Here is a 21,597-nt window from a genome sequence, read left to right as displayed (position 1 = left end):
TAAATTAGTCAAATGTTTGTATTATATAATGAGATGTAAGACACTTTCTAGAAATCCAATTCACTAAATTTTTCTCGGGATTGTTTAGACTATATGATATGCGATATAGAAAACACACTAATCTAACTTAGACTTGATAAACCCAAACGATATACCATATGAGTTAAAAAATTATACCACGGTATACGAGACTTCTAAAACCATACAAGAATATATTTAAAAGACAAACTAATATTTTTTTACAAATCAATGCTCTTAAAATGGGTGGGAAGTGCTCTACTAGGGTTTTGGGAGGAGGAGAGTTTGCATGTCATAAGGAGGATGATGACAATGATGGAGAAGATGGTAGCAATGATGGTCATAGAGGGTTTTTATGATTGTGGTGGTGTGGCCCTATTATGGGATATTTTGGTGCTTTGGGGCTTGGTTTCACCTCCTTCTATCTAGTTTCTAGATTGTTGGGAGTTGTTTTCTATTGTCTCCTTTAGGACTATGATGGCCTTGTTCCTTCTTGATGCATGTTTTCCATGCCTAGTCATGTTCTCTGGTCATTTTTATTGTTTCTATTAAGGTGTTTTAACATTTTTGTGTTTGGTTTCACCTCACTTTTCCTAGTACTCTATTCTAAGTTGCCTAGAGGTGTTTTTCAATGGGTGTTTTCCTTGGTTATCATTGGGTGTTTAATGAATTCATGCTTGTTGGGCGTTGGCTTATAGTTTGGCCACTTTTTGTTGGTCACGATATTCTATATCTTGTCCTTCTAGGTCATGCTTCTATTTTCGTCCCTATGGTTTATAGACATGTTGCTCCTTCTATGCTTCATGACTTCTAGGGTGAGGGGTATGGCATGGTGCTCCTTGATCATGTAATGGACTTGGGGTTGTTCAGTGCTCCCCTCATTTTTATGGTTGGTTTCTCTCAACTTCTCCTACGTAGTGCTATTTGGGGTTTGTGTGGTCTATCCTACCTTGTGAGCTCTTCTATCCTTCAGTTTGAAAGGATCTGTTGTTAAATCCTCTATGTTGCTTCTTGTGGGATGTTTGGTCAACTAAGACTTGTTTCTATCTGTGCTTTGTTATGGTTTTGTTCTCTATGGATTTTGAACCATGGGTTTCAATCCTTAGGTTTTTTTTTTCTAAATGAATGTTTTAATTTGTGAAAGGTGACATTCCTACTAGTGCTGGCCCTTCACTTTCTATAGTGGGTTGGCTTGGGACATGTGCTGAAGACTGGTTAACCTACGTGCATTTAACCAGAGAGGCCTTTGCCTCCTTTGTGCCTACTACAATGGTGGACTTTAACTTCCTATGATAAAAGTTGCTTCTTTCTCATTATATATTTATTTCCCCTTCTTCCCCCACCCCCACCTCATAGTGAGTTATTTTGGTGTGACTCCCTTGGGTCTTGTTGTTCAGTGTTTCAGTTAGGTTCTCCCCTATCTTGGTTTGTGGGGAAAGCCATTAATTGATTTAATGTATATATACATATACATATGTATGTATGAATATATGTATATATACATATGCATATACGTATGTATGCATGTATATATGTATACATAAATATACATATATACATATGTGTGTGTATTTATATATGTATGTACGTATGTATGTATGTATGTATGTATGTATGTATGTATGTATGTATGTATGTGTGTGTGTGTGTGTATGTATGTGTGTATGTATGTACATATGTATGGAAGAAGTCCTAAAAGAAAGAAATGACACAATTATGGTGAAGAGGACTCACATAAAGTTAAATATTTGTAATCTAAAATTCACCCAAAATGTCTAACAGAATCACTTGGAGATGATGATTGTATTCTATTATTACTTTCTTTATGTGAATAGGAAATATTAATTTATTAAAATATATTCTAATTAACATTCAACATAATTAAGATAAAAATATCGATGTTAATTTTTTAAAATTACAATTATTAATAGTGCATTTATTAAAGTTAAATTATTACATATATTTATTGAAGTGAAATTATTAAAGTAAAATTATTTAATAAAAAAATTAAAAATATGTAAAATTGATTTTAATTTATCTATGTTATTTTATTAATGTTAAATTATTTAAAGTAAAAAATATTATATTATAATTTTTAATGGTAATTGGTATTATTAAAATTCCTGAAATAGAAGTTAAAGAGATAAATTATTGAAAAAAAAAAAAATTAATTTATATATCTTAGGACATATATGATGAATGGTATGATTGTTATATTTTTTCAAGAGTTTAATTTTATACAACTTGTGAAATTAAAATATATAGAAAAGGAAATTTTTGTGAATGGTTAGTATTGAGACAATAGATTTTTAATATAAAATAACCTAAAAAGTTGCCAAAAAATGCTTTAAGATAGTGGATCCATGAACTCTGGCAATAAGATGTAAAAGTTTTGAGCCAATTAGATTTTATAAAAAAAAATCTATAATTTAGAAACTTAAAAAACATGCATCTTAACTATTCAAAAATGAGAATAAAAAGATCAAAAGAAAAAAATTCACAATTCTTATTGGTGGAGGAAAAATTGAATAATAATGAGCTAGGAAAAGAAATTCAAAAGCGAAATGTATGCAAAAAGCAGAATCTCTTCTACAAAAACTCTGAAACATCCTCGAGGGTAGGGGAGGTTTCTTGGGAAATGGAAGACTAGTTTTTCTCCTCTGAAGGCCCATAAAAATGCTATAAGCATCGTGAACAGTTTCGATGCCCTGAATTCAAATGCTACAGGGGCAAATGCAATGACCTTAAAGCTCAATGCAATTAGCAAAATGGCTCTGGGGGCTCTGAATGGTTTCCTCCTTGACCTAGAACAAACAAATGGTCCCTCCTCTTCTTTGGCAAAGACAGTCTGGAAGCATACTCTGTGAGCGGCAAGGTTTCCCTGTAATATCCAAGCAAATACTTCCTCTCAGAAGAAGGAGGCTTTCCACAATAACTCGCAGGTTATATTGAATTATGGGTTCCCTAAGAAAAGAAGGTCTTCTAGATCTCCTCTCTCCTAGGCTGAGACTTTCTCTCGAGATCATGGTGATGTGGCCTCTAGAGCAAACAGAACCACTCTAGGGTTAAGAAAACACTACTCAATTGTTTCAAATTCTTCCACCATAAGAAGGGAGGGTTTTTTCCCTAAGCAATGTCCTATAAACATCCAAAAGTTGTCATGCATCAACACATATAACATTATGATAATAAGTGGCAAATATACTGATGAATTGTGGGAATGTTACAATGCTTGAGGGCTCTTCGGCAAATGGTTTGGTTTCAGAGCTTCTTCCTCTGAGGTCCTGCAATGGTTGAAGTCCATCATAGGAAATCAGATAAGTATCTTGAGCCTAGATAATGATTTTTTATTTATCAAATGCAATACTGTGGATCTCAAAAAATATTTACTTAAAAAAAATCATAGATTCTTTAAGGTTTATTGCTTCAAATTTTTTAATTGGAAACCCAATTTCTCCTGCACAGACTTTGAGAAACTTAGGGTTCCAAAGTGGTTTTGATTTCCTCATATGCCGGTAGAATTAATCCATAGCCATGTTCTTAAAAAATTAGGGGATTTTTTAGGAGGATTTGAGGGTCTGGAGGATAATTATTTGGAATCCTCTGATATTAGAATTCTAGCCAATGTTGAGATAGAAAAATCAACATTTGAACCCATCAAAGTTATCACAAACCACTCAATATATGAAATTAAACTAGAGATCCTCATGTAAAGCTTCACTCCAAGGATTGGAATCCCCCCTTGTCAGAAGACAGAGAAAATATGCCATAAAGCAAAGAGGGATGTGGAGTTAAACATAAAATTCAACCCTATGGGGAGTTTTATGTTTAACAAACAAAATCTTTGGCCTAAGGAACCAGTAAACATTAATAAAAAAGTAGAAGGTGAAAGAGAAAACATTAACAGTGAAATCATAATTAATGAACCAGTAAAGGAACAACGAAGGATAGATAGTGTGAATAAACTGAGTGATTTGCAAAATACTACACCATTAGTTGACATGGCATCCACAAAATTATGTGAGGTATAGGTAATAGCCCCCTAAAATCTAAGACCAATCCTATTAACCAGGAGGCTTTATCAGTTCACAATGAGATTTCGATGGAGTAGGATGTAGCACTAAGCAACCTTGCTCTAAATACAGTAGATAGGGTTAAAGGTAAAAAAAATAAGAAAAAGAACAAGAACAAAAAAGGCAAAGGAAAAAATAGAAAAAGAAGGAACAAAAAGGCAAAAAACCACAACATAAATAACAGTATTAAGGAAGTGGATGTGGCCACTAGAAGAGAATTAGAAGATAAATGCATTCTTGAGTATGTGGGTAATTCAGTCACAAATGACCTCATTGAACTATTTATTAATGAAATAGTTGATGAGGAAGAACTAGCATTACAAAAAACACTGCTAGCTAGAGAGTTATGCAAACTTGACATAACCGAGGACTTGGTAGATAACCCCTATGTTGATGTCACATCTAAAAAATTGGATAGCCTGGGGATTGCTAACACCATGGAGATCTGCTCCCCCTTGGACTATGCCGCTGACCTTAAAAAGTGGGGGAGGAAATCAATTTCTGAATTACTTACCAGAGCTCGAAGCGTTGTGGGTCAGACTAAAATCACAAACCTTTTTGAGGTAGGGAAGGGGAAGATCCTTCCCACAGGATTATGAAACTCCTTACGTGGAATGTTAGGGGAATGAACACCCCTAACATGCAATGCATCTTAAAGCGATGCATTGCTAAATACAACCTAGACTTATTCTTAATACAAGAAACAAAACTAAATAACAGTGAGCTAACAAAACTAAAGAGAAAATTAGGTATCAGAGAACTTGAGGGTTAACCTGCCTATGGAGCATCTGGTGGATTGGCCATCATATGGGACCCTAGGCAAATTTCCTTCAAACTTATAAGTAGAGAACCAAATTGGATGTGTGGAAGGGTTACAAGCATTAAGAGTAACTTAAAATTTATTATAATTAATGTTTATGGCCCTATCCAAACACAAGCAAAAGGACAAGTCTTGGTATGAAATTGAGAATTTCCTTCTAAGTAACACTAAACAAACATACTTAATTGGTGGGGAATTCATTGCAATTTTAGATCCCAAGGAAAAATGGGGCAGCAATAACAAAATGACTCAATCATGTTTAGATTTCAAGAACTGGACTCACAATTGTAACTTGTTGGAATTAAAAGCTAGAAATGAAGCCTTCACATGGAATAATAGAAGAAAAGGCTTTTGCAACATTGCAAAAAAACTTGACAGATTCTTCCTTTGTGGAAATTTGACACAGTCCTTTGAATCCTCGGTCCTCCAATTCTCAGGATCGGACCATTTTCCGGTCCAATTAGTTATATCAGAAGAACTAAAACCAACAAAAACTCCCTTTCGCTTTGAAAAGATGTGGCTCAGAGATGAAAATTTATTACAACTTATTGAAAAGTGGTGGATTGAAATTAAAGTCATAGGTTCCAAGACTTTCAAAGTAGTGACTAAACTTAAAAAGATTAAACAGCAATTAACAATCTGGAATAGAGAACACTTTGGCAATATCTTCATACAAAAAAAAGAAATTGAGAAAGAGATGGAGATTATTAATGAGGATGTGATCAGGTATGGGATGAATAACATTCTATATCAAAAGGAAAAAATCAATTTGGTCCGGTATGAAGAAATCTTAGCTCGCGAAGAAATTTATTGGAAACAGAAATCTAGGGATCATTGGCTTGAGGCTGGCGATAGAAACACAAGCTTCTTTCGTAATAGCACAAAACAACATAGAACTATAAATAGAATCAACAAGATTAAATTGGTATCAGGGGACTTTAGTGAAAATCCTGAGTTAATAGCCAAGGCAACTGTTGAATATTTTGAGACTATCCTTAACAACAATGAGGGCTCCAAATGGACTAAGGAGAGTGACTTTTTAAAAAACATCCCTAAATTAATAACTAAAGAACACAACCTAATGCTTAATAAAAAACTAACTTTGGAAGAAGTAGAATTAGCTTTATTCCAAATGGGTCCAGATAAGGCCCCTGGTCCTGATGGGTTCCTAGCACACTTTTTTCAAAAATGTTGGAGCTTCATGGGAAAGGAAATCACTGAGGCCTTAGAAGGGATGAGAAACTCAGGGAAAATTCTCAAAGAACTAAACAATACATTCATAGCTTTAATCCCAAAGAAGGAGATAGTGGATAGTTTTGAGGATTATCGTCCAATAGCCTTATGTAACACCCTTTATAAATTACTCACAAAAACAATGGAAAATAGACTATTCACCCTTCTCCCCATAATTATTAGTGAGGAACAGATAGGTTTTGTGCCTAACAGATCCATTTATGATGGTATAATCATTGCTCAGGAAGCTATCCATTCAATACAAAAAAACAAATTACCAAGTATGCTGATCAAACTGGATATTAAAAAAGCATATGATAAAGTAGATTGGCACTTTCTTTGCAAATGTCTAGAATCCTTTGGGTTTAATAAGCAATGGATTAATCTAGTCTTTGAATGTATTGCTACACCTAAGGTTTCAATCCTAGTCAATGGAGCCTCAGAAGGCTTTTTTGAAATCTCTAGAGGTCTTAGACAAGGGGATCCCCTCTCCCCCTTTCTCTTCATTATAATGGCAGAATCACTGGGAAGAATGTTTAATTGGGCCAGAGAAGCGAAATAGCTATCCGGTATTAAAATTACCTCTAACATGGAACCTATCACCCATCAACAATTTGTTGATGATACCATGTTGTTTGGATCAAGCAATTCTATAGAAGCAAAAATAATTAAAAAAATCCTAAATAGTTACACCAGCATCTCTGGACAAGAAATTAATACTTTGAAGTCTAACATAACCTTTTTTAACACAGGTACAGGACTACAAAAGAAAATTCTTAATATCCTTCAATACAGTGTAGGAGAATTACCGTACAAATACCTGGGGCTCCCCATAGACAAGGGTATCAGATCTTCCAATCTATGGAATCAGGTTGTCTCCAAAATCACAAACAGAATATCCTCATGGAAAGGTAAATGGTTATCCTCTACTAGTAAGGCCACTATGATCAAGGTGGTTCTCTCAGCTATGCCAATTTACCAACTCTCATGTATGGACCTCCCTGCTTCTAAGAGAAAGGAGATTACAAAACACATAAGGACTTTTTTTTGGCAATTCTCTGAAGACAAATTCAGACTTCCACTGATTGCTTGGGATAAGATATGCTTGCCTAAGGAGATGGGAGGCTTAGGCATCAAAGATCTAAAAATCCAAAGCAAAGTATTGGGGGCTAAGCTAGTTTGGCGTATGTATACGAACCCCAATGTTAAATGGGCACGTACCCTTTATAATAAATATGTGCATAACCAAGATCCTATAAGTATCTTCAGGACAACCCACCCTCCTAACCGCTCTAGAATCTGGAAATTTATGCTGGAATGTAGAGGCATCTTGACTGACAAGCTAACATGGAACATTGGCAATGGGAAAGATGCCCTCTTTTGAGAGACTCTTGGGGAGCTCTTCCTCCCCTCAATACTCTTCATGATTTTAATAAGATCATACCCACCCTTGAAGAACTCTGGGGTGTGCATGTATAAGATTATGTGGAAGAATTTAGCATTCGGCGTCTTAAAACATGGAGATGGAGATCAATGGACCATCTAAACATTCCGGCCCAGGAGAGATCCACCCTATCTCAGATCCTAGCCTCAAGAAATGTTGCCCTAAACTCTGAAGAAGATAAACTGATATGGGCGGGTTCCAATAAGGGGAGATATGAAACAAAGGATGGTTATAAACATTTGCTGAATAAAGATCATAACCCACACTCCAACCTTCCCCTAACTCTGTGTTGGGATAAAAGGTGCCTTCCGAAAGCAGGCCTGTTTGCATGGATGGCTATTCAGAAACAAATTCTCACCAATGAAACCTTTAGGAAACTTGGATATGAAGGCCCAAGCAGGTGCCCATTATGTGAAAAGGAAGAAGAAAATTCTAACCATCTCCTGGTAATCTGCGAATATGCTCATAATTATTGGGAATGGTTAAGAAATCAGTTGATTTGGTATACCCCTATTCCTAATAATATCTTTGATCTATTCCATGCCTGGCCAATCTGAAACATTGGCTGCATGTTTGAAAATTTATGGATCATAGCCCCCTCCATTATGATCTGGAAAATCCAGAAGGAACGAAATAGGAAGATTTTCAAAGATAGTAAAATGCAATGGTATCAATTGATCAATAAAATTGAAGCCACCATAGTTGAAATAATAAATAACCAAACCTCAAATTACCAGAAAGATGTCAATATGTCCTACTGGGATGAAAAAATGAAACTAAGATGGAAAGGTCTAAAGATACCCCCCTTCATTGGTAAAGATCCCACATCAAATAGGAAGTTACGTATGGAATGCAAGTGGCTTCCTCCTAATAGCGGATGGTTTAAACTAAACTTTGATGGTGCCTCAAGGGGTAACCCGAGGCAAGCCGGTCTTGGCTACAACCTTCATAACTCAAATGGGGATGAGGTGGCCTATATGGCCCTCCCCTAAGGTAATTGTACAAATAATGTAGCAGAAATGCAAGCACTTGCTGTAGGAATAAATCTAGGTATTATACTCAATATTAAAAGGATCATCATTGAAGGAGACTCAGCCATTATCATCAATACCCTTAGAAAAGGGGCAATGCTTGATTGTAAGCTAAATGCCTCCCTGGCTAAGGTATTGACAAACATTAACACATTTGACAGGGTCATCTTTAATCATATCTACAGGGAAGGCAACAAAAGAGTTGATTCCCTCGCTAACATGGGAGTTGATGGTAAGACAATAATTCATGTAGCTCCTAACATTAGCCCTTAAAACATTATTTTACAGCTAAACACAAAAAATATAAATAGTTTTCATACCACATGATAGCTCATATAAGAGGCTTGGATACAAAAAATCAGCAGGAGCCAAGCCTTACCTATCCTCAAAATCCTCTGACTGAAATCTTCTAAAGCTCCATAGTAACTAACTAACTTACTTGACAATTTTAACAAAACCTTCTCATACACAGAAGAATACAAATATTTAAACCACATGTGTATATATATATACATATATATGTATACATATGTATACATATGTATATATATATGTATATATATGTATATATATATACACACATATATACACACACACATATATATATACATATATATATACATACATATATATATACATACATATATATATATATGTATATCTATGTATATATACACATATATATACAAAGATATAGATATATATATAGATATATATACACATATATTGACTCTCATAGAAATTTATTATATTAATTATCAGAAACTATCAATAATAATATTTATATAACAAACATATCAAAATTAGTAACCAATAATAATAATTAGTAAACATTATCATATTTAAAATTTCCACAAACATACCTATAGAACATTTTATCTTAAACCTGAATTAATTAAATATACAGTCATAAACACTATGCTTAGAGGCTTATATATCTCTCATCTCACAGAACAAAGGGAAATTATTAACTTAGCAGGCGGAGGCACTCATATCTAAACATAGCAATTATTAAATAATAAACCCTCTTATAGGAATGCTTGATCATAAAAAAGTGTATGATCCTCAAGAAATCCTGACCATTATGACAAGTTAGGGCTTCGGTGTGAGGCGTACTCATTTGATCATCCACCAAAATTAATCACGGCTCCTCAACACGATTTTCCCACAAATGGTGCATCATTTAAGGATATGCACTATTTCTTAACCAATACGATTCATCCAAAGTGGGCTATAGCTTGCATGTATTTAGAATGAATGAGTAAACTCAGAACCTTCACATCATTAACCCCTTCGGCTATTAAACCAAGCTTTAGGTTAAATTAAGAAGCTCTGTAATCTAACATAGTCCTAGAATTGAGAAATAATAGGTGATGGATACCCCGATCAAATTATGTAGTTCGAAGAGGCAAATGACTTTTGAAGGGGCTATTACTAGAGACCGTCTCAAGCACATCATGCGACTTCCCCATACCTTAGTGATTGATGCGGTTGAGAACATCCTGAGCCTAGACTTTCTCACAAATTTAGACAGAACCAGAGCTAACATGGATGTGGCCGCCATGTTTCTTGCTGTGATAGTTACATCCTCCAAAAATCGCGAGGATACAGGTGCTCTATGTAAAGAGGTCTTCATTGACTCTATCTTAGGTGATCTGGAATGGGTCTTAGTCAACATTGACAACGAATGGACTATTCCAAGGCTATGAAACTATGATATTCTCATTTGAAACAACAAGTTGGTCCCAAGATTCCCTATCATCTCCACTAATGGTGAGTCCTTCACCAGGGAGAGGATTGAGGCAATCAATAGGAATGTCAACTTTTTGCTCTATTTATTTCATGTGCGACACCCTCCAAAATCCACTTGGTTTGAGGACTTCCTCAAGGCTTAGGGCCTAGTTCTGGATGATGAGAATGCTTCGACCACTCCTTCTAGGTCAGAGTGAGTGGGCTTGGCCCTCGGTGAGTGCATGAGACCTTTTTTGATAGTAAAACATAGTTAATTTTGTATGGGACAATATTGTCACTAAATGCCTAGATTATACTAGTGATCCAAGTAGATTACTATCTCTAGAAAAATAGGGTTAAATGTTTAGCTAACAAAGACCGTGGTGAAGATATTAATTAGTATCGAATCTTAAAAACAAACTTAAGCGACCCGTAGGACATTAAATTAGTTTTATGAAACTGTAATTTCTAAAAGTTACTAAAACTAAATAGGTATGATGGAATATCTGTTTATATAGACATTCAGAGGGGAAAATATATTAGCATTTTGTTTTGATACCTAGCATTTTAAATAGATACTCTAGATATTTACAAGCATTTGGATGCATGCATTTATTGGTGTTTATTCATATTGGTAATATTGGTTTATTTTAAAACATTAAACACTGGCTGTAGTACTCATCTGCCATTTGCTGAAGATTTCTATATTTTGAAATCCTTATGTCATATCTTAAGACTATGGCTTATAAGTGGAAAACATGCAAAATTCGAGGTCTGTACAGAGGTTATATCCGGCCTTGAATAATCATATACTCCGTCATCCTCTCTACCATAAATTTATTGGGAAGGGGAGGTTGGAATGACTAAATCACATTTACCTACTCTTGTTGTTGTAGCTTGGATCTTATCCTTTACTAGGGATAGCATCCAAGAGCACAAACAAGAGTTGGTAAACTGGAGATACATTGTTTGGATGGGTCAAGGGATGATCATGATTCCTTGAATAATCATATACGCCAACATCCTCTCTACTATAAATTTATAGGGAAGGGGAGGTTGGAATGACCGAATCACATTTACCTACTCTTGTTGTTGTAGCCTAGATCTTATCCTTTACTAGGGATAGCATCCAGGAGAAAAAACAAGAGTTGGTAAATTGGAGATACATTGTTTGGATGGGTCAAAAGATGATCATACCCAACTCCATATAATATTTTATATCTCTTTATTTATGATCTATGAGGATAAGTCTCATAGGATATTTTGTTGTGGAAATTTTCTAGCTTGACAGATAAAATTTCATTTGAGAGAATTGACTAAACAATACAAACAATCTACCAAGTGTTTGAGAAACTAACCATGCAGGAAAAACAGGTATATCTTTGAGGCAATTAAGGGATACTATATAAAATCAAAGAGGAACTTTAGAGCCAAGCCACAGGAAGTGGAGGGATAAATGACTACTAAAATTTGAAATTTGAAATTTGTAATTTAGAGCTTGTAAGGGAGGGAAAAATAGAAACACCCTCCCATCTTCTCACCCTGGCCCGGGGTGATGATGTGTCATTAAAATTTGAAACTATTGTATATTTAGAGAAGATCAGCTAGACTATGGTCCCGGTGAAGGCCGAAGGTTTTCTGATCTCCACTCTTTCCTACCGGTGCCTGCATGAGTGGAGTAATGTAAAAATTCAAAATGATTAATAAAATTCTTTGGCCATGGCCTCTTATCGATCAAAAAATAATAATAATGAGTTAGGAAAAACTAATTACAATGGTATTAGCCTAATCACAAGTACTAATAAGGTTAAGGTTAAAGTTTAATTAGGGCTAAGTATAGAATGAGGATTCGATTAGTGTTAGATCTAATAAAATTTAATATTATAGTACTATTATTATTATGTTTAATGTATTACCTGTTCCTACTACTAACCAAACCATTAATTTTTTTATCATTCAACTTTAATATATTATAAATTATTAAATTTGAAAAATTCAACCCCTAAATATATCTAGACTTATTTTATATAGATTAAGTTAAAGATATATATACTATTTAATATTCAAATAAGACTGACTAAAATATATTTTTCCAACTCGATAATAATCTTTAGTTATTAGTTATATATTTTTCTTCTCAATGTTAGTGTTTAGTCCTTGATTGCCTTATATAAGGTTCTCAAAGTAGTTTTATATTTAGGCTAACTTTCAATGGTGATATTAAAATATTAGGATCAATTCATTAATGGTAATTGGCACCAAAAAATGTCCAAATTTGGCCCCATTTGAATAGATTATGGCATTGGGTACCCTAGTCCACTAGGACTATGGTGCTAGGTGTCCTAGTCCATCTAAAAAGGAGAAAAGAAATGTGGTTGCTAAGTAAAAGGTCCTAGGACAAGGATATAGTCACCTTACTAGCAAATGACAACCATTTGGATGAGATGAGGCTAAAATAGGCTAAAAATGACCCAAAAGAAGGCACACTAAAGTAAGGGCATAAAAAGAGTGTGGAATTGTAAAGGGCTTATAATTTATGACATTATAACTTACAAACATGATTTTTTTGAAAATAGACTTTAAAAGCATAATATGAATAGCCAAATATAACCAACGAAAAGTTCAATGGTTAAACTTCATCCAAAAATGGTCAATAAGTTTTATGTACAAATAAATTCAATTAATAGAGGTAACAAATAGAGGTCTTTCTATATACTAAAGATAGAGTTGACCAATATTGAAATGCAGGAAACAGATAACCCAAGAGTCTTAATCGAAAGTTTTTTAAAGTCTGATATATCTATGCACCGAATATGTTAAATAAGAATATCTATCCACTGAATATGTTAGATAAAAGTAGTTGTAATTATGATATGAACATGCTGGTGTCTGTATATTGAAGAGATGATGACACTTATTGGGCTTGATTTAGCTTATTATTTGAATTATATTGATTGATCTATCGTCAGTTTAAATGTATACAGGCTTTTAGCTGTAACATATTTTTTTAATTTTGGATTGAAAATAGTTGTACATAAAATGTATTAACTACTATCTACAGTGTTTTGAATGCAAACTTTTATATGTGGTAAATCTATGCATCCAATATGTGGCTGACAGTAGCGATTCAGAGTTTTGGACGTAATTATTTAAAATGCAGTCTCAGTTAACAGCTATTGGTAACGTTCATAACTGATCTTTACCTACAATATTTAATGCAGTCTCAGTTACCAGCTTTTGGTAAAGTTCATAACTGATCTTTACTTACAATATTTAGTGCAGTCTTAGTCAACAGCTATTCGTAAAGTTCATAACTGATCTTTACTTGCAATATTTAATATCGTGTAAGATCATGTGTTCTGTACTCTTGAAAAAAAGTGATCTTTTATTTGATTAGATAAGACTGATATTTAGCTATGAGTTTTTCAATCATTATTTTGGATCACACACAATTATCTATAATTAGTTTAAATCTTTGAATCTTTGATTGCTGGCCATTTCTAAATTTTAAATTAAAATATAATTGTACAAGAAAGAGATTAATTACAATCAACAGTAACATGACAAAAAGCTTTTAAGTTTGACATTTCTTTGCATCTGATATGCTGGACACTATGACGTAAACATGTATGTGTTAGTACATCTGATTCTATTAAGTGAAACAACTCTTTTATTAAATTGTATAATACTTATTGATTTAATTGTGACTGATTTTTTATCAACAATTTGATTTCAATTAAATGGGGGATAAAAATTTATTCAACACAGAAAATTATAGAAGAAGAAGGGCTAGAAGCCCAACAAAGAACATAACATTAGGCACTGCTGTCTACATCACTTAACTATTCCACCATGTGAGATAATTCAAAAGATAATTGTCCCCTATCCACAATATTCCACCCTTCCCTTTGATCAGAAGCCCATTTGGCCACATAGTCCACTACTCCATTCTCCTCTTTAAGAATATGAGTAAAAGTAACAGATTCCAAAGAACTACACAACAATACAGCAGACTCCCACCACTTGTGAATCTGATTCACAAATAATCCTTTTTCAGCTAAGAGCACAACCTCTCTCCATGACATACAAAATAACAACAGCCTCCATATTTGTATAAAAACATTTATAAATTGAAAAGATAAACTAGACAAAACCAGATCTATCACCCCCTCCACCACCAACACCAACATGATAAAGTCCCTAACCATCACACTTTTACCTAACATAAAAATCCAATAGAAAATAATATCAACTAAAATTCATTAATTTAAATTATATTTTTATTTTATTTTTTCAGTAAATTGATCTCTAATACCTTCTGACATTTTGCTTTCCCTTCATATTAGTGACACTATCATGAAGTGTATCATGAATGTATCTTTCATTTTGTCCTCTTTATATTCATTTTATCTTACTATTATCCCTTCAAACCTGATGGCATATAGTCATCTAAGAAGACGGTTCACATTGTTTTCTGGTAATTAAGAATAGAGATGTTGTATGTGTTGTTTTTGGCCAATAACAAGATTAAAGAAGTATAATTAATGCAGATGTATGGTCCTGTTAAACTTGAAGAGCTTGACAATGATGTTCTACCAGATATATTTAAAATCCCAAAGAAAGTTTACTCGAGTTGTCACGTCCCTTAAATGTCCAGGAAACAGATGGTCCAAATCACATGGTGAACAAGAGCTGAACTGTTACTTTCAAATGTACAGTCAATTGGACGATTATATCCACAGCCTTGCCCAATTGATTTGTTTCGTACAGAAAAATCTACCGATTTTTAATAGCCCACCAGTCTGAACATGGAAAAGACCACTTAGCAATTGGGAAAAGGAAACAGGGCCGCAGTACTTGAAATTTCTGTCTAAATTTCCATGGCAATAATGCTATTGGGTCCCAAAATCAGCTTCAAGACATACAAATTTATTGTCTGTTTCCCACCAAGCACCCATTCAATCCTGCAATGTTGGACCACAAATGTCATATTCAAACAACTTTATGATGAATTATTGGATCACAAATTCTGTTGGAAAGGAAATTCTTAGTAAAATAATGTGAACAGTTGATAGCCCTAATAGTACACTTCATAGCTTTATAAGGCCGTCTATGCCCCATGTCAACCACATCCTTTGTTTCTGTTACTGCTGAAGCATTAGTGGAAAAGAAACATGGCCCATACTGGGAGTTGGGATGCTGAGTTGAATGTTCCTGCAAAACAAATATGGAAGGCCTTTGAGAATTGTGCAAATATTTTTCCCAAGCTGATGCCCAAGCATTTCAAAAGCATTGAGGTGCTTGAGGGAGATGGCATCAACCCTGGCAGTGTTAGACTCATCAAATATGGAGAAGGTATACCAAAGCGTAAAAGTCTTCTTTCGTTTTTGTATATTTTTGTGTTATCTATATTTTTGTTACTGAATTAACAAATATAAAGGAATGAAGCTGTTGTCAATGGGTAGTTCAATGAAAAAGATTATCAATGTACAACACAGTTAAGAAATGATTGGGAAAAAATACAAGTCATTTCACAAGTTCCCTGATTTTAAGAATGTTAGTAACTATTATTCAATATTTTATATTTTGATATCTTTAAAGTAAATGGTGTAAGTATTTTTCATAATAATGTTTTATGCAATATTTATGATTTGTTATAGGAAGGATCTTTAAATATTCTTTTCAAAAATAAATATGCAATTTTAATTATTTCTTAAATACAAAGAAAGGTTAAATTGTAGGTATAGCTCTGAGAAAATTTATCATATCTTATGTTCTGTTTCTTTTAAATATGACTATTTTTACCCACTCTTTTGTTTGAATATGCATAAAAAATCTTTTAAATAGTAATTACTACATTGTTTGACTAGAAACAAAAACTATTTCAATATATATAACAATATTTTTTAAAAATAATTTAAACGCTATTTATTAAAAAACAAAAAAAATATTATATTGAGTTGATAACGCTTTTTGAAGTAAGTGTGCATAAATTTTGAGTTTCAGAACATATACACAAATCTATAAGGAAGTGCTCTTGAGTCAGCAAATTTATATGCTTAGTTATGCTTATTTATAAGCATCAAATAATTTAAATCAAAGGAGAAGTTTTCCCCAGTAGACAATTTAGGGTAATAACGTTTAAATCCTTCCATGTTACCAGTAGAACATGTGATCTCTAGTTCTCTAGTTGTTGGAAGCAATATCCTGTATGATCTCTGACATGCTTATTTTGTTGGATATTTTGTCAGGGTTTCAGTTGGCAACTTACAAGTTGGAGAAAATAGAATCCTTGGACGTGGCCAATATGACTACCACTCACAGCGTGCTGAGTGGACAGATAATGCACAAGTACAAGACATACAAGCTGACTTTGAAGGTAAGCCCTGGAGTTAGATCAGGCACTTGCGTAGTGAAGTGGGTTATTGAGTATGAACCGGCTCATGAAGGTTAGGTTGTACACCCAGAGAATGCCAAGGAAACTGCAGTACACACCTTCAAGGTCTTGGAAGAATATCTTCTCTCCAACCCACTTCCAGTGGCTTAGCTTAGCTGTTACTATATAGGTCCCTATTGCTGATTAATCCAAGAATCATATGATTAGAACTATTATAATAAAATAAAGGGCTAGGCCTAAGAACTATCTGTTTGAAGCTATGTGAAGCCTTGTTTTCCCACGATCTCAATTGGCTTGATATTTTGTATGAACAATGGCGATGCGTTCTGTGAGAAAGCAAGGTCTTGTATGGCTATGTGTTTTAAATCAGCTTTGGTGGTGTACTATGTGTGAGATGTTAAATGGTTTATCAATGTATAAGTGTTCTGCAATTAGTTTCTGCATGATCTATTTAATTTGCATTATTTTTTATTATTTATATAGAATTTAATGTTGGATTGGAATCATTAGATGTTTTGAAGAGATTTAGAGATTGAAATATCTGATATCTATATATGAAATCAATGGAAATGATCGGAATTTGTGTCTAATAGTCTCTGCACCTAATTCTGAATAGCAAAGAAGGAATAAGTAATATTAAGAGCTTTCTTGTTAATTAGTGTAACTGTGTTTTTAATTTCAAAGAATCTTTTCGTAAGAAGGATGTCGATTAAATGTTAGGTTACCTTAGTGCCTTTGGTCGCTGAATTGAAAATCACTAGAAAAAGAATTGGGAACTCTAATTTTTTACTCTTATTACATGTATTTCTATAAGGATAAAGTTTGTACAATTTTTTTTAGCAACTAGTTTTTGCGTGATTGTTCTTGAATAATCTTGGCTAAGGTATGGGATTACGGTGCAAATTCATGATGAAATGACTTTTGTTGTAAGGCAATTGAAAAAATATTCGAGTTCATTTCGGTATCATTAGAGATGGATGGTATATCTTGCAATTATTAACCATTTTTAGAAGCATTACAAACTCACTATTGTAATAGCATGGTTTTACTTCATGAACCACGTGCAAGTCACTTCAGTAGCATCACAGATTTCATTTTCATTGGCATTTGATATTACTTGAATAGTCCGAGTCACTTCAATATAAAGTTCATAAGTAATTTCTGAAGCTTAATGGTTTCATTTATTTTTAGCACTATGATATTAGTAGCAGGTAGATAAACTTCAATTTCAAACGACAATCTTGATAACGAGGTTTTCTATAGAAGCTTAGTTGTATCCTTGTGCAACGTGAATTATTTCTTTCTTCCAGCTATCATATGGGTCGTGTTATACATATTTTGGTTGGTATGATTTCTTTTTTGGACCTTTTTTTATGAATAGTATTAATTTTCATTAATTAAGATAAAGTACACTATTTACAAAAAAAGAAGAGGAATACAAGATCGCCTCTTAGGAATCAAACAGGTAGAGTTTGGATAGCCAAAAAACACATTAAACATAGGCCAAGCTTGGAGAGCAGAAAACACAAAGAGAAACTGCTAAGCGGATCTTTGTCATACCTAAGACCCCATAGATCAACACGGTCAGGGTTGTCATCTAAGAGGCACAACCCTTCTTCAATAGAAACCTCTTCTTTCTCCTTGTCTTGATTCATGCAAGAAGGCAAGATTACAAGAGATAGATAGGAGAAACCTTTATAGGAAGTAGGTCATCCACTAGAACCACCAAAAGTTGGCCAATCGCTATGGCCACCAGAAGTCAACCACCCACTAGCACCACCAATAGTTGAGTCCACACCATTTGAGCTCCACCCGGAGGCAAGACCCCTGCATGGTGGAGAGGTAAAGAATTTCCTATTGAAATCATTGCCACCAACAAATTAATGACAAAAAACCTAAGACGATGGGGTTTGAGAGTGGCAAGAAAAAGAGCTATGTCCACATTAGTAGCCATTGGGAAGAAACTAATCATGAGAGGCAAAAGGACTTGGAAAGGTGTTGGTTGAAGTATTTTGAAGCACTCTAGCCAACATACAAGGAGCATTCTCCCAATTCTCTAGAAGGGTGTGAAGGTGGGCCACCTCCAATGCAACCTTCTTGGCTTGCACTTGAAACTGAAGCATCACATTATTACATATACATGCTACAATGAGAACTGAAACATGAATATCAATTGAGCTATTTGAAAATAAAATAGCTTTTCTATCTTTCCATATTGTAAAGAGGATGTCCACCCTAAAAGCATGCCAAATATGGAAAAATTTGAAGGGATGTGAGGTGAATCCTAGAAAATGGCCATATGCTAAGAAATAGACTCTGGCTAAAAAGATTGAAAGAAATCATGAATCCAACTTGACATGTTCTAATCATGGTAATAGAATGAGAAAAGGTGTATAAAAGTTTTAGGTTTTCCAAAGAATGGGCAACATGGATCAAGAATACCCATATGCCTCAAGTAAGAGCATAAAGGCAAGCATTAAAAAAGTAATACACCACCCAATATGAGCAAGCTTGGGTTCAAGGATAGCAAACCAAATATTATGGAATCTACAATTCCAAACTACTTGAGAGGACTACAAATATGATCAAAGATTCAAGAAATGCACCATAGAAAGGTGTACAGAGAACCAACAATACCCCAATCGAGGTTTGTAACTGTAAAAATAGGTATTAGGGAACTAATGCTAATCTTTCCACCAATGCTTCACAAAATAAATACCTAGCTTGTGTAGCATATTTAGAGGTAGGGCATACATCACATTATTGAAACCCGTGAAACCTGTATAACGAATCAAGAATCAACAATCCAAAAATCTACATCACCGAACTGTACACTCCATACACAATCAGCTCGTACATTTTTCACCTTATCTCTCCCCCTTTGACAACAATGCCAAAGATAGGGTGTGCAAAAAAATATTATCTATATATATATACACATACCAAATGATCAAATATATACATGCTTAAAGACATCTACATATGCCATTTTAAGGAACTCAAGATAGGTGCTCCATCCTGTCCGCAACTTCTCCAAAATTGAAACAAAGCCATTCAAAACATAAGCATGAAATTCTATAGCTGCAATCTTAGTTGGAGTCTCCTGAGACATTTTTTGAATGCAATCCATCTTATGGTACACTAAGGTGTCTAATCGAGGACCAATCAGGTTCTAGGGTTCACCTGTCTACCTAACCATTCTCTCCTTCTTCTCAAAATTCCTAATCTGCTCGATAATAGTCAAAATTTGGCCTTCGATACTACTGGTTAAGTTAGCCCTAGGATCATAAGCCTTGGAAATCTGAGCTAATTGGTCTCTGCAATTATGTATTTACTTGTCTATTTCAGTAGTAAAATTTGTCAAAACTAGACAAGACTTATAAATTTTACCATCTTTCATTAAGGCCTCATCAATTAGTTTTAATTCTTTTTCAAGTTAGGCCTTGTCATTGTTGACCATTTGCAAAAATGTTTTAACTTTGGCATCTTTAAATTTTTCCATAGCCTACCTAGTTGGTGCCTTGGTCAAAGAATCAAAATGAGTCGATATATGATCTATCAAGTTCTAAAGCTTATGCAATGAATTGGCATTAGCATCAAGTTGTAATTCTAGTACAACCTGTTCAAAAACTGAAACTGTTTTCTCAATGAGTCTCTTCTCTTCTAATTTAGGTTGTGCTAACTCGTGATTGGCTTGTGTTTGGAGAGTAGCAACAACAATCATCCTTTCTACCAAAGACATCTGATTGATGATTTGTCAAAACTGATATTAAACTATTAAAAGCTCCCTTGGCCTTGAATTTTTTATGTGTCAATTTCCATAACGATCTGAGTTTTTGGTACCTTACCCTTCCCTTTATACGGTTCCTCCTATTTTTCTTCTTCCTTTTTCTCAATCGCAACATGTTCGGTTTTGTCTCCTTTGGGTGCCTCCTATGCACTAGTGTCACCACTTGGTGTACCAACCTCTGCCTCAGCTAATTTATCATTTTCCTTAATAGTCTCAATCTCTATAGAATCCAAAATCTATTTCTCTGTAGCATCTTGAGTGTCCTCCTTCTAATTTACATCATTTACCAGAGGATTCTGTAACTGAGTGGCTTCATCTTGTGAAACAATTTTTACTAGCCGGTTCTCACTGAGAAACTTCTTCCAAATTGCACTGGTTTCTCTCCTTATTTCTTCAACTCTTCCAACCATCAGGTTTTTTAGTCTGGGCTTTCTCCTAAATTCCTTTTTATTTGCTAACAAAATTAATCTATCAATTTATTCAATAGTGATACTGGTGCACTAATTAACCAGTTCACTCTCCTTTATTTCTCTATCCATTTGACAGGTAGATTTTCTCCTAGCATCAATTAAACTATATAGATCTTTTAGAAGATATTTTTCTAATTCAATCAATGCGTTACTAAATACATCCATATAAAAAACTATAACTTCTTCAATCTACCTATTATCATTGTCATTCATATTTTCATAATATACAGAAATGTTCTTCAAATTTCCATTATTAATAATCTCATCTATTAACTCTTGAGTAGATAGAGGAGGAATAATATGATACTTGGTTTGGGAGGTCTCCATCTTATGAATTCTATTGCCTCATTCAAGTCAAATTTTATCTTATTTCCTTTCTTAGGCTTGCTTTCCAATATAGGATCGGACTTTTCCTTCTTCTCCTTCAGCCCTTTCTTCTTAGCATCAGATTGATGTTTCCGGATTACTCTTGCAAACTCTCCTTTCTTTGGGGACTTTGGAATGTCTGTATCTGACTCCATTTTAGATGCCACCAGAGAAACTGCCACATACTCCCTTTGGGGTTCCTACTTTTTCCTCAGAATACCTTT

The 21,597-nt window shown here is 34.1% G+C and overlaps 1 protein-coding gene across 1 annotated transcript; it reads left to right on the top strand.

The window, feature by feature from the left end:
* The first annotated feature begins 15,481 nt into the window (after window positions 1-15,481).
* On the top strand, window positions 15,482-17,221 carry LOC131042207 (MLP-like protein 423). The gene is made up of 2 exons (XM_057975541.1): window positions 15,482-15,705; window positions 16,602-17,221. The coding sequence occupies exons 1-2, from the start codon at window positions 15,525-15,527 to the stop codon at window positions 16,802-16,804; spliced, it is 384 nt and encodes a 127-aa protein (XP_057831524.1). The 5' UTR covers window positions 15,482-15,524; the 3' UTR covers window positions 16,805-17,221.
* The last annotated feature ends 4,376 nt before the right edge of the window (window positions 17,222-21,597 follow it).

The sequence above is a fragment of the Cryptomeria japonica genome, chromosome 5 (genome assembly GCF_030272615.1).
Source record: "Cryptomeria japonica chromosome 5, Sugi_1.0, whole genome shotgun sequence".
In the NCBI taxonomy this organism is placed as follows: Eukaryota; Viridiplantae; Streptophyta; class Pinopsida; order Cupressales; family Cupressaceae; genus Cryptomeria; species Cryptomeria japonica.
This window is presented reverse-complemented; position numbering and strand designations above follow the sequence as displayed.